The sequence below is a fragment of the Ailuropoda melanoleuca genome, chromosome 13 (assembly GCF_002007445.2).
Source record: "Ailuropoda melanoleuca isolate Jingjing chromosome 13, ASM200744v2, whole genome shotgun sequence".
Taxonomy (NCBI): Eukaryota; Metazoa; Chordata; class Mammalia; order Carnivora; family Ursidae; genus Ailuropoda; species Ailuropoda melanoleuca.
In genome coordinates this window covers 24,593,437-24,606,871 of record NC_048230.1, presented here as the reverse complement: position 1 = coordinate 24,606,871, position 13,435 = coordinate 24,593,437, and the positions used below count along the sequence as shown (strand labels likewise).

Genomic DNA, 13,435 nt, shown 5'->3' with positions numbered 1-13,435 from the left:
ACTCAGCACACATCTGTTCTTTCCACTATGCCCACACTGCTTTTCATAACTACTTTTCCTAACTACCCCAGGTACTATATTACCTCCCCCTAAAATGTATAACCCACTGAGATGGAAGTTTATCTTCTGGTACCAATGCCATGTCTGATAAATAGCTGTTTCCTAAATAATACACGGAGAGACTACTCGGCTTAACAGACAACAAGGTTTAGTGATAAAGGATAAAGGGTGTATCATCATCATTTTTTTTTTTAAGATTTTATTTATTTATTTGACAGAGATAGAGACAGCCAGCGAGAGAGGGAACACAAGCAGGGGGAGTGGGAGAGGAAGAAGCAGGCTCCCAGCGGAGGAGCCTGACATGGGGCTCGATCCCATAATGCCGGGATCACGCCCTGAGCCAAAGGCAGACGCTTAACTGCTGTGCCACCCAGGCGCCCCCCATCATCAACTTTTTTTAAGTACACTCTACACCCATCGTGAGGCTTGAATGCATGACCCTGAGATCAAGAGTCACGTGCTCTACCGACTAAGCCAGCCAGGCACCCAAGAGTGTATCTTTTTATTCCTCCTGAATTGTTGTCGGAATTTCTGTAGCGTGACCGCAGTTAAGAATGAAACAGTAATGGGATGATTTATGTAGACAAGGGGTCCCGCACTGTAGGCCCAGTAAATGTTAGTTTTCGCTTTCCCTAAGATGCACTCTGAATGTCTCCCTCACTCTTTTCAAGGTTTTAAGTATGGACAAGGGCTATTAGAAGCAATAAAGAGAAATCTCCTTAACACCACCTAACAGATCTCTGAAGCTTGATTTCATCCCAAATCTGCAGCTCTTTGAGTCCATCTTCAAAATATTTCCCTCAAACCCAGATTTCTCAGGGCCCTAAGAGTCTGTATCTCTCTAGGGGAGGGCCAGGGAGTATAAGGCAGGCAGGGTTAGGTAGGCTCAAAAGGACACCAGCTAGACAATGGGCAGGTGGCAGTGATCAGAGCCAACCCAGACAATCTGCTTGCTCCTTCGGTGCCCTCCCTCAGGGTCACCCCAACCAGGTTTTGCCATCTCCAGGAAGTTTCTGGGCTCTTTGTCACATACAGTTTTTTTTTTTTTTTTTTTTTTTTTTTTAAANTTTTAAAGATTTTATTTATTTATTCGACAGAGATAGAGACAGCCAGCGAGAGAAGGAACACAAGCAGGGGGAGTGGGAGAGGAAGAAGCAGGCTCATAGTGGAAGAGCCTGACGTGGGGCTCGATCCCATAACCCCGGGATCACGCCCTGAGCCGAAGGCAGACGCTTAACCGCTGTGCCACCCAGGCGCCCCTGTCACATACAGTTTTAAGACCATTTCAAGTGACAGAACTGGAACCCAAGGACCGTAAGAAAGAAGCAGTTTGTAAAGGAAACCTTGGGGTGGGAGACCACCTTTTGTAAACCTAGATAAACCCAATTCTGAGGAAAGCAGGATGGTACTGATTCTTTCAAAAAAAAAAAAAAAATCCCTTAAAAAGTGTTTTACTCTGCAAAGAAAAAATTCAGAAACCCTATGGACCAATAAAATTGGTCCCTGAGCACCCTGGGAAGACTGAAGACTCCATACTTTTCCAAATGTAAATAATTCATATAGAAACAAAAGTATATTATCACTTAATATTGTCATAATATGATTTAATAATAGAGATAAATCCATGAACTACCTGGAAACCCTTGCATAAAACCACTAACAGTTATCAGCAGCATACTACAGTTTACAAAGCACTTTCATACATATTTTTATTTACAACCACCCCTGAAGGTACTATGAACACGAGGAAACAAACTCAAAGAATCAGAGCAATTTGCCCAATGTCACACAACAAAGAGACCCAATACTCACAAGATCTCTGACTAAAATACCTCAATTTTCTCTCAGTGTTATCACTCTAAGAACTGCTGCTCTGGTTACAGAGATGGAAAGCTGCCCGAGGCCTCCATCAGTCCTCAAAGTTGGTGATGGCTAAGGGACAGAAGAACAAGGCTCATAATTTCATATTCTTCTAAAGAAACCAGAAAGAAAGAACAGAGAAGTGGGAAGCAAGAAGTCTGCAGACATCTAAAACTACCCAATTCAGGGTGCATGGCTGGCTTAAGTCAGTAGAGCATGTGACTCTTGATCTCGGGGTCTTGACTTCAAGACCCACATTAGGCCTATAGCTTAATTTTTAAAAATTAATTAATTAAAGTTAAAAAAATAAAACAACTCAGTTAAACCCACAGAAATTGTATTTTTTTCCCTGTTTCTATTCCTGGATAGGGTTAGAAAGATAAGGGCTCTGCTTCGATAAAGTTTAAAAAAAAATAAAAATATATCCCTGGGACACCTGGGTGGCTCAGCTAGTTAAGCGTCTGCCTTCAGTTAAGGTCATGATCCCAGGGTCCTGGGACCAGAGTCGGGACTGGGCTCCTTCCTCAGCAGGGAGCCTGCTTCTCCCTCTGCCTGCTGCTCCCCTTGTTTGTGCTGACAAATGAATAAATAAAATCTTTAAAAAAAAATCCCTAAGTTAAAAAATAATTTTTAACCTAAACTTCGTAGAATCAAAGACTACCTTAGGACTAGGATTCTTATGGCTAAAGTCAGGGAGACATGGGGTCAGGGATGTACAAGTTACCATACAACTGCCGTCTGCTGGCCGGCCAGCTCCTAGAACACCAACTCTCCATGTACCTCGCCAAGCAGCAGCACAGGTTAATGGACTTTCAATACGTGCTTCCTGATGACTTAATTTCTTAATCAATGATCCAAACCTGCAAGAACTGTTTAAAAGCTCAAAAGCCATTTGTGGAGGATGTGGCTCAAAGTCCAATGATATAAGAGGCCATGGGAACCAAAATTCCTGGGTCCAAGAAGGTCCCAGAGAGCTTCATGGTCTCCCTAACTCTCTACTTTCAGTCGTGCTATTTTGTAAAGAGACTATACAACCTCTTCTACTTTTTCTAGAGCTCCTTACTCTCCTCTTCACCCAGTTTAGGCTCATGGTCCACTATGACAATCATTCTCTGACCTACACCCTTAGCTTCCTTTCTCCCTTAGTGTCCCACATGCCTAAAAAAGCTAACCCTGGTTAAATACCATGCTGCCCCCACTTAGTACCTGCAAACACACAGCTGAACACACACTGTGCTAATCTCACTTTGAGTGTACAGCTCCTAATCCTGAGTGGGCCTTTCATGCTGCTGCTTATCCCAGAACACTTCCCCATCCCCTTCACTCTCCCATGCTCCCAGAGGACCACTTCATGTCCCTCTCTCTCCTTCCCTCCCTTCATTCACAGTGGATGTCCTTGCTTTCTACCTCACCAATAAGAAACAAACCAGAAGGTGTGCCTGGGTGGCTCAGTCAGTTAAGCATCTGCCTTTGGCTGAGGTCATGATCCCAGGGTAATGGGACAGAGCCCCGTATCCCGGCTCCCTGCTCAGCGGAGAGCCTGCTTCTCCCTCTGCCCTTCCCCCTGTTTGTTCTCTGTTTCTCTATCAAATGAATAAATAAAATCTTTAAAACACACACACACAGAAGAAACTTTGCACATGATCCTACCACTACGCCCACCTACCCACTTGCATCTATCCCTATGCACTCTGCCTTCCCTCCTGTTACCATGGAAGAACTCTCTGTGTTCTTATCTAAGGTCAACCCCTTACCTATGAATCAGATTCCATTCCTTTTATCCTTCTTGAAAACATTATTTGGGCAATCCCCCCCCCCTTTCTAATGTATCATTTCATCAGTATACAAACAGATATATCTCCCATCTTGGACAGGAGGGGTCCCAAACCTCAATCCTTCATTCTCCTCCAGCAACCATTCATCTGTGCCCCCACCCTCCCTCCCCTTTAAGCAAACTGAGAGATTTCTACATCGCTATCTCCAATTCCTCTCCTCCTATTCCCAAGTTCCCAAACACATCTCAATTAGACTTTCACCCTCATCCTCCATCACTCCACTGAAATTATCAAAAGGATATCATGTTGTTTCGGGGTCCCCTCAAAAGACTCCATGTTGCCGAGACCAATGTCATTCTCAGTTTCCAGTCCTGGACACAGCTGATCACTCCCTCTTGGCATCCTTCCAGCATCCTCTCATTTTCTCCCTTCCTCACTATAGACTCTTTCTCAGCTTCCTCTGCTTGCTACTCTCCATCTCTCTGACCTCTAATATAAAGTCCTCAACCTCTTCTCTATCTAGACTGACTCCCTAGGGGAGCTTATCCAGCATGTGGTTTTCAATATCATTCAAATTTCTCTAGCCCAGACCTTTCCCCTCAACTTCAGAGTCTGACAGAAATCCAAGAGAAAATAACGAACTGGTGTTTGCCTAACAGGCGTGTCAAACTTGACTTGTCTAAAAGTGAACACCTGTCTTCTTCCCCCAAACCTGCTGCGGCCCTACCTATCTGCCTGATTTACTGCACCAGCCTCCAAAGTGGTCTCCCTTGCCACCTCTGTCCCCCTGCAGACTGTTTTCAACACCGGAGTTTGTCATCCTTTTATTTTTTATTTTTTAAAGATTCTGTTTATTTGACAGAGAAAGAGTACAAGCAGGGGGAACAGCAGAAGGAGAAGGAGAAGCAGGCTCCCTGCTGAGCAGGGAGCCCAATGCAGGGCTCAATCCCAGGACCCTGGGATCATGACCTGAGCCAAAGACAGATGCTTAATCAACTGAGCCGCCTGGGCGCCCTGAGTTTGTCATCCTTTTAAAAGCTAAAGCAACGCTTTTCCTCTGTTCCAATGCCTCTAGTGGCTCAGCATCTCACCGAGTAAATCCCAGTCTTGACAAAGTCCTACAGTGTTCTCCTGTGCGAATCTAGCTTCCTGACCTCCTCGTCCTTCCACTCTTCCCCCTTCACTCATTCCAGTCCTGCCACAATGGCCTCCCTGCTGTCCCCAGTCTCAGGGCCTTTGTATTTGCTGTTCCCAATGCCTGCAATACCTATTCTCCCAGAAAACTGCTTAGCCTACTCCGTCACTCTCTTCAGATTGTTACTTATCAGTAAGGCCTTCCCTAACCCTACTTTCACCCCACCTCTGCAATAAAAAATATCACCACCACCCTCCACCCCAGTATATCCTATTCCCCTTTCTCTGCTTTGTATTTCTCTAAAACATATACATACTGTCTTTATATATATATAAAAAACATACATAATATATATATAATTTTATATAGTTTTATTTGTATATATTTATAATTATATGATTTTATATATATATATACATATATATCTACATATATAATTTTTTAAACTAATTTATTTGCTTGACTGTCCAAAGAACAGGAATCTTCTGTCTTTTCTATTGTTTGCTGTTTCCCTAAAAACAGAGTCTGACACACAAAAAGGCACTCAGTAAACCTGCTGAATGAGTAAGTGAATTCTTTTTCTCTTCAATCGCTGAAGGAGAGCTTTGGAGAAAAGGGTGAGAAGATAAACTCAATTCTACATCTGATAGGAAAAAAGGTTCTTCCAGGCACTTACCGGCTCCCCGACTGGGAGGGTCCCGGGCTGGGGGAGGTGGTCTATTACTCTGTAGTGATGGAGAGGCTGACGTGGGTGGAGGAGGCGCTAGGCCTCTCACAGGCCCCGGTGTCTTCCTATGCAAAGAATTGTGTCTCTGTGGCAGCTCAGGGGCTGACTCATTAGTGGGACTGGAGGGTCCATTGGGGACCCCAGGAGGCTGGCGGTAAGGCGGAGGAGGAGGAGCCAGAGACTGGCCACTTGGTCCCGTTCTGATATTCACAGGGGAAGGAGGTGGTTTGACTGGGGGTGGAGCAGGAGGTCCCTCTCGACCAGGGTGCAGCCTTTGTCCAGGTGTGGGTGGCAAGGGCTTCTCTCTGTTGTAGGCCGGGGCTTTGCTGCTGTGCACAGGCAGAGGTGTAGGGGGTGCGTTGGCACGCCGTCCCGGGGGTGGTGGAGGAGGGGCAGAGGAGCTGTGCTTCATGCCTGTACTGCTGGTGGTATTAGGCCGAGAGAGGTCCGGTAACGAGGGTCTCTGCATCCGGGGCAGTTCTGGGAGTGAGGCTCGGCTGCTGTCTGTATCATCTTGAGGGCGCCCACTGGCTGTTGACACCGGTGGCCTTGGGGCAGCAGCTCGAGAACTGGGGACTTGTAGAGCTGGCTTACCAGCTAGGTTCTCTACAAATACACCAGATAGCACTTGATCAACAGAGCTAGATACGTGTTAGTCAGTATCTCTACTTCACCCAGCCTCCTTAGTGTAACCTGCATGGTAGCAGGTTAAATGCCTGTATAGTTCTGGATTTTAATGTGGTTTCAGGCTCAGGGCCCATGACAAATACTGCCGATACAAGTTGAACACATTTTTATTTAATCTCTCAGCTTTGGCTTTATTCTGCTCTGTAACTTCTCCCCTGCTCCCACTTCTCCGTCCTCCCACCTCTACCACACACCTTAACCCTAGATGACCCACTTGGGACTAATCAGAAATTAACGCACTTGGGAAATATCCTAAGAAAGTACTGATCAGATACCTGAAACGTCCTTGGCTCCCACAGGTCGGAGTTTTGGCACTCCCCCTTGGAAGAGACCTCCCTTGGGCTGCAGGGCAGCTGCTCCAGAGCCATAACCACCACTGCTTCCTTTCGGTTCTGGAAAGCATACCATTAGGGTTTTCACTTCACATGCTGGGCGGAGCTGGTGACCAAGTCAATCCTGAGGAGAAACCCCTCTTCTATTTGGGCTTTAATTTGCAAACAAACCAATCTTGCTTTTGCATTTAAAAAAAAAAAAAAAAAGGCTGGGGCGCCTGGGTGGCACAACGGTTAAGCATCTGCCTTCGGCTCAGGGCGTGATCCCGGCGTTATGGGATCGAGCCCCACGTCAGGCTCTTCTGCTATGAGCCTGCTTCTTCCTCTCCCACTCCCCCTGCTTGTGTTCCCTCTCTCACTGGCTGTCTCTATCTCTGTGGAATAAATAAATAAAATCTTTTTAAAAAAAAAAAAAAGGCTAAGCCTCTCAGCTCCACAGCTTCATGTGGAGATGAAACTCCTCACTGTGATGCAAGAGAAAGAACAAAAGGAACAAGGAGTCAAATTTCCCTTATTTAGGAAAGGCAGAGGGAAAACCAGGATCAAGACACATTCAGCAGAGTTCTCTGGGCTCTCCTTTCCAAGTCCCAGATGGTAAGGGGGCCAGGGACTCAGGGATCCAGGTGTGAGCAAACTCTCCAGGGGCCTCGCAGAATGGACACCTGTGGCAATTATAACATCTTCACTAGCTTCAGCTTAGCGGTTTTTAGTAACATGATGGTCTCCTCAGAGAACAGCCATGGATGTGCCGTAAGGAGCACTAGTTACAGTAGGAGATGGGAGTCTTCCCCCAGAGAATACGTCCCAAAGGTCAAAAAGAAAATTCTAAGGTATTCAAATGAAAAGATGTGAAGACAGCCAAAGAACATTCAAAGAAAACTCTCCTAAAGGACAAAATTTTCCCACTCAGGGCCCCACAATAAAAATGACAGGCCAGCCAAGTCTCCAAGTCAATCCTGGGATCCTGGTGGCTCACTAGGAAATGAAGATTAGACTCACTCTCAAGGATGGGAGCACTCCGATCATTAATGTTGGTCACCTTCTTCAGCTTGGTCCCTTTGCAGATGTCCTGTAAGAGAGCACCTCGACTCCGCTGCTCATCTCTACTCAGCTTGGGCTGCTCTGTGTTTGCCTAGAGGAAGAGGGGAAAATGTAATTATTCATCCTAAATAGTTCCCTTTACCAGGAGCTTGGGATAAATACCTTAAGCCAAGCTGGATTTCATTAATGCCCCTCTAACCTAATCAGATCCTGCACCAAATTATCAGTACCAATGTGCGCTCTCATTCTTTAGTCCTTCTGTTGCGCTTTCTGTGAAGGGTATAGGTCCCGTTCCTATGCAGAACATTCTGAAAGGAGGCCTTATCTGGGGCGTCTGGGTGGCTCAGTCAGTTAAGGTCTGACTCTTGATTTCGGCTCAGGTCATGATCCTGGCGTTATGAGATCAAGCCATGCATCGGGCCCTGGGCATGGAGCTTACTTGGGATTTTCTCTCTCCCTCCCCCCCCCCACTCCCCTGCACGCTCTCTCTCTCTTAAAAAAAGTGGGGGGGAGGCCTTAACACTTACTGAGTACCTGTGTGCTGGGCTTGTGTGTTAGAAGCTTTACATGTTATGAAGGCAAACACTGACTTGAGTCCCTGTAATGCCTCAGGCTAAGGATTTTACTTCCATCATCTCATTTAAATCTTGAAATATTTTTATGAAATAGGTATTATCAACATTACCCATTTGGACAGTGTGAATAGTTGAACAGTTTCCTGAGGCCATGCACCCAGTAAATAGTAAAGCAAGGATCTCAACCCAGACAGTTGACTCTAAAATTCTTATCTCAACTAACAGTATTTCTTTCCTATTACTTTATCATCTTCTTCTCCTTTTTAAAAATATTTTATTTATTTATTTGAGAGAGAGGGAGCACAAGCAGGGGGAGTGGGAGAGGAAGAAGCAGGCTTCCCAGCGGAGCAGAGAGCCCGACGCGGACACGGGGCTCGATCCCAGGACCCCATAGTCACGCCCTGAGCCGAAGGCAGACGCCCAATGACTGAGCCACCCAGGCGCCCCCCTATTACTTTATCTTCTAAACAATGTTATAAAATAGACCATATTGGGGCACCTGGGTGGCTCAGTCGGTTACATGTCAGAGTCTTGGTTTCACCTCAGTCATGATCTTGGGGTCGTGAGATCAAGCCCCGTGGCACACTCCACGCTTGGCCTGGAGTCTGCCTGTCCCTCTCCCTCTGCTCGCGTGCGCGCACACTCTCAAATAACTAAGTAAATAAAATCTTTTTTTTTTTTTTTTAAGATTTTATTTATTTATTCGACAGAGATAGAGACAGCCAGCGAGAGAGGGAACACAGGCAGGGGGAGTGGGAGAGGAAGAAGCAGGCTCATAGTGGAGAAGCCTGATGTGGGGCTCTCCCATAACGCCGGGATCAAGCCCTGAGCCGAAGGCAGACGCTTAACCGCTGTGCCACCCAGGCGCCCCTAAGTAAATAAAATCTTAAGAGGAATAAAATGAGGGCCGCTTGGGTGGCTCAGTCAGTTGAGTAGCTGCCTTTAGCTCAGGCCATGATCCCAGGGTCCTGGGATCCACCCTGTGTCGGGCTCCTTGCTCCAAAGATGAGGAAATAAAGGTTTAGAAAAGCTAATGTCACATGGTTAGTACATGCAGAGCTGGTCTGACTGTGTTAAAGCCCATGCCTTTCCCACTTACCCTACGGTCTGTTAAAGCCCATGCCTTTCCCACTTACCCTACGGTCTCTTCCAACATCATATTTCTTTTCAAGTTCTTCACCCTCCACCTACCTCTTAAATGCCATTTCAGAGCCCTATCCTCAACCTCCATCTAAATCTCCCTGAGCAAGCTCACCCGGTCACAGGATTTGAATACCACTGAAAAGCCCAAGTATCTCAAATCTTTATCTCATCACCACTCCTGGCCCTGAGCTTAATACCCTATGTGTCAATGTCTACAGGATATCTCCAAATGAATATCCCACATGTACCTAAAATGCAACACATCGTACCGTGTTCCTTACACAATTTCTAAATGTAGAGCTTTTTAAATTAAGCACACAGTGGAATTTTTTGTACACCATTAAAAAATGATTCTAAAATCCATCTGGAAGATTAAGTATAGGAAAAAAACTAAGAAACTAGTACCATCAAAAGCTAGGACCAACTACAATAGGAGCACAGGGACACACAGCTAGATAAATGGAACAAAACAAAGTCCATAAACAAACTCAAGTCTATATAAGAAATAATAAAAGTGGGGGTGCCTGGGTGGCTCAGTCAGTTAAGTACCTGCCTTTGGCTCAGGTCATGATGCTGGGGTCCTGGGATCGAGCCCCGTTATCGGGCTCCCTGCTCAGCAGGGAATCTGCTTCTCCCTCTCCCTCCGACCCTCCCTTCTACCCATGCTCTTGTTAGCTCTCTCTTTCAAATGAATAAATAAAAAATTCTGAAAAAAGAAGAAAAAGAAATAATAAAAGTGTATTTCAGCAGTGCAGAAAGCACAGATTATTAAATACAAGCTACTAATACTAACTGGCTAAGTTTGGGGGAAAAAATCAAGTTAAATCTCTACCTCATAGCTTACTCTCAAACAAATTCTAGTTGAGTTATAAAATATAAATGTAAAAAAACCCCATAGAAGTACTATATGAAAAAAATAGGTAAGGGGAAGGACATGACAACTAAAATACAGGGAAAAACCGGAAGACTCGTTTATTATAAATTATCCACTTAGGAATATAGTAAGCAGATGATAGACTTGAAGGAAAAATCATCTGTGATGCACAAAGGTAGTATCCTAACTCTCTACAGTATTAACATAAAGATGACTTATAAATCAATAGGATAATAAGCAAAGGTATAAACGCTATGTAAAAGAAATCATGGAGCCAGCAAATATGGAAAAAAAATTAAAAATGCAGGCTAAAACACAGTATCATTATTTACCAATGAAACCGGTAAAAGTTAAAATTTTAACGGGAGACCGCTAGCTTCATGAAGGCAGGGTCCACTGCTCACTGTTGTACAGTGCCTGGCACACGGAGGACACTCAAAAAAATGTGCAGAACTCATAACTGTCTTATGGTGGCCATAAGGATTTAGGGGAACAGGTACAAAAATTATCCAGAGGAAGGTAAATTAGTATGATCTTTCCAGAAAGTAGTTTATGTATCAAACACCTTTTTTTCCCCTCCACTTTTCTTTTCTTTCTTTTTTTTTTTTTTGAGAGAAATGGTGGGGAGGGGCAGAGGGAGAGAAAGAATCTTAAGCGGCTCCACACCGAATGCAGGGTCCGACACAGGGCTGGATCTCACGATCCGGAGATCATGACCTGAGCCAAAATCAAGAGATGGGACACTTAACCAACTAATCCACCAGGCACCCCTTGTATCAAACACCTTTAAAAAATCTACACAAGAATTCTATCTAGGAATTAACTTTAAGAAAACAACTAGAGAAGTACACAAAGATGTTATTAATAGCATAAAACTGAAAATAACCTAAAAGTTCCATCAAAAGGAACACTGATGACATAAGCATAGAAGGGAATGCCAGTTAAGCTCTTAAAGATGTGGAAGTAAGTATCTTTAGACAGCAAATGTTTGACACAATCAAGTAAAAAATATTATAAAACAAAACATTTAACAAGATTAATTTTCTCTTCCATAAAACAGAGTAATACTAGAACCTATCTCGCAGGGTAGTTTTGAAAATTAAAGAACTCTTTTTTAAGAGGTTAGCACAGTGCCTGGTGCTCAATAAGCAGTAGTTATAGTGACAGAAAAGGTACACGCCCACAGAACATTTCCAGAAGGATATACACTAATATCAACAGAAATTAATTTTGGGTAATAATTCTTTGTATTTATCTGAATTTTCTAGTTTTCCTATAATAAATACATAAAACATATAAAATATTAACAAAGATTAACTATTAATAGCTTAATATTTTCTATTTTTATTGGCATTCTCTAATTTTTGCCACATTTTAGTACAGTAAAAAAATCTGTAACGATATCACTAACCATTTAATGATGTGAGAAGCCATTCACGATGTATTAATGCGTAAGAGCAGATTAGAACTCAGTACGCATAGCAGTGTGGGGGAGGTGGAAGAAGAAAAAGAAAACCAAAAAAATCAGTAGGTATATACAGCACAGCCTCCTTTTTAAAAAAGTAGGAGATAAAAGGGAGGAAGGAAGGGAAGGATATACACAAAACTATTATGAATTGCTGGATTATGGATAATTGCTCCTTTATGCTTACCCGTAGTTCATAAATCTTTTTTTTTTTTAAGTAAATTCTACACCCACTGTGGGACTCACACTCACAACTCTGAGATCAAGAGTCCCATGCTTTACCAAATGAGCCAGCCACACGCCCCAGCTATAGTTCATACATTTCTTGAATATATTACTTTTGTAAAGAGAAAATTATTAAAACATTACTCAACATATCTAAAATTGAGTTCACATCCTCCTCCACAAACCTCGCTTTGTAAATAGCACGATCATTCAATCCCCCAAACTATAGTTGTTCCAAACCCCTTCCTCTTCCTTGCATCAGTCATCAAATAAGATTTTACTTTCCAAGTGTCTCTCATCGACATCTCATCCATCCTCATGGTTTTAATGCAAACTCTTCAGATTTTCAACTGTTAACAGGCTTCTATCTCCAAGTCTTCAATTCTCTATCTCCAGTCTCAACCCCGTATCACCGTCTATACTGTGAATGATGACCTTCCTAACACACGCCCAGTCAGGTGACTCCTGCAGCGGAAAATACACTACCATCCCATCGCTGCCTGGAGAAAAAGCGAAAACCCTCAGCCTTTGCCTCCCCCATCAAGCCCCTCAAGCAATGATCCAATCCTGAGTATGCTTTCCCACAAATCAGCACCCTTTCATTCTACTTCCTCAATACCAAGTACCTGCCCTCCCTCTTCTCTTTCTGGCTAAACACTATTCATCGCTTAAGACTCTGCTCAAGTATCACCTCCTGGCTAGAAGACTTCTCCGACTGCCCCACTGCCTCCAGCCAGTATGTGAGGCATGCTTCTTTGTGGCCTCATTTATGTGTGCATAGCATGGAATTTCCCTGTTGACTTGTCTATCTCGCCCATTGTGCTGGGAGCCTTTGAAGGCAGAAATTGTCTCATTTCTGGGCGATGATATTACAGATTATTTTTATTTGCTTCTTTTTCTTATCTGCATGTTTTCCCTCTCCTTCTTTTAATTATATAAATAAAGCTTGTGGGAAAAGACTCAAGCAATATAGAAGTATAGAGTAAAATTATCTGGATTTTCTAAGTCATATGCCTCACCAGGTCTCTGTCATCTGTTAAATACTTAACACAAACATATATTGACACTTTAAGGCACTATTTCTCACCTGTTAAATAACACCCCCCTCCTAGGTACTCACTCCCTATAGCTCCTTTCGCTTCTAAATTTTACAGAATTGAATAAAGCAGGGGCACCTGGTTGGTTCAGTCAGTACAGCATGCAACTCTTGATCTCAAGGGTGTGAGTTCGAGCTCCACTTGGGTGGAGAGGTTCCTTAAAAAAAAAAATCTTAAGGAGTGCCTGGGTGGCTCAGCCAGTTAACTGTCCAGCTCTTGATTTTGGCTCAGGACATGATCTCAGGGTCGTGAGATCGAGCCCCATGTCAGGCTCCATGCTCACCGTGAAGTCTGCCTGAGATTCTCTCTCTCCTTTTCCCCCTCTCCCTGCTCTCTCTCAAAATAAATAAATACTTAAAATATTTTCAAAATTTAAAAATAAAATCTTAAAAAAAAAATGAGATAATGCACTCAGGTTGCTTCTTTCTCACGTGACACC

General features: G+C 43.8%; 1 protein-coding gene across 2 annotated transcripts in view; it reads right to left on the bottom strand.

Annotated features, from left to right (window-relative positions):
• Positions 1 to 13,435, bottom strand: part of WIPF2 (WAS/WASL interacting protein family member 2) — a 45,891-nt gene that overhangs the window by 8,974 nt on the left and 23,482 nt on the right. For both annotated transcript variants that reach the window (XM_034639896.1, XM_019805647.2), the window contains exons 3-5: positions 7,576 to 7,708; positions 6,520 to 6,636; positions 5,507 to 6,163 (exon numbers count right to left, since the gene is read on the bottom strand). In XM_034639896.1, the coding sequence (XP_034495787.1) occupies positions 5,507 to 6,163; positions 6,520 to 6,636; positions 7,576 to 7,708 (907 nt within the window). The remainder of the gene's footprint in view (positions 1 to 5,506; positions 6,164 to 6,519; positions 6,637 to 7,575; positions 7,709 to 13,435) is intronic.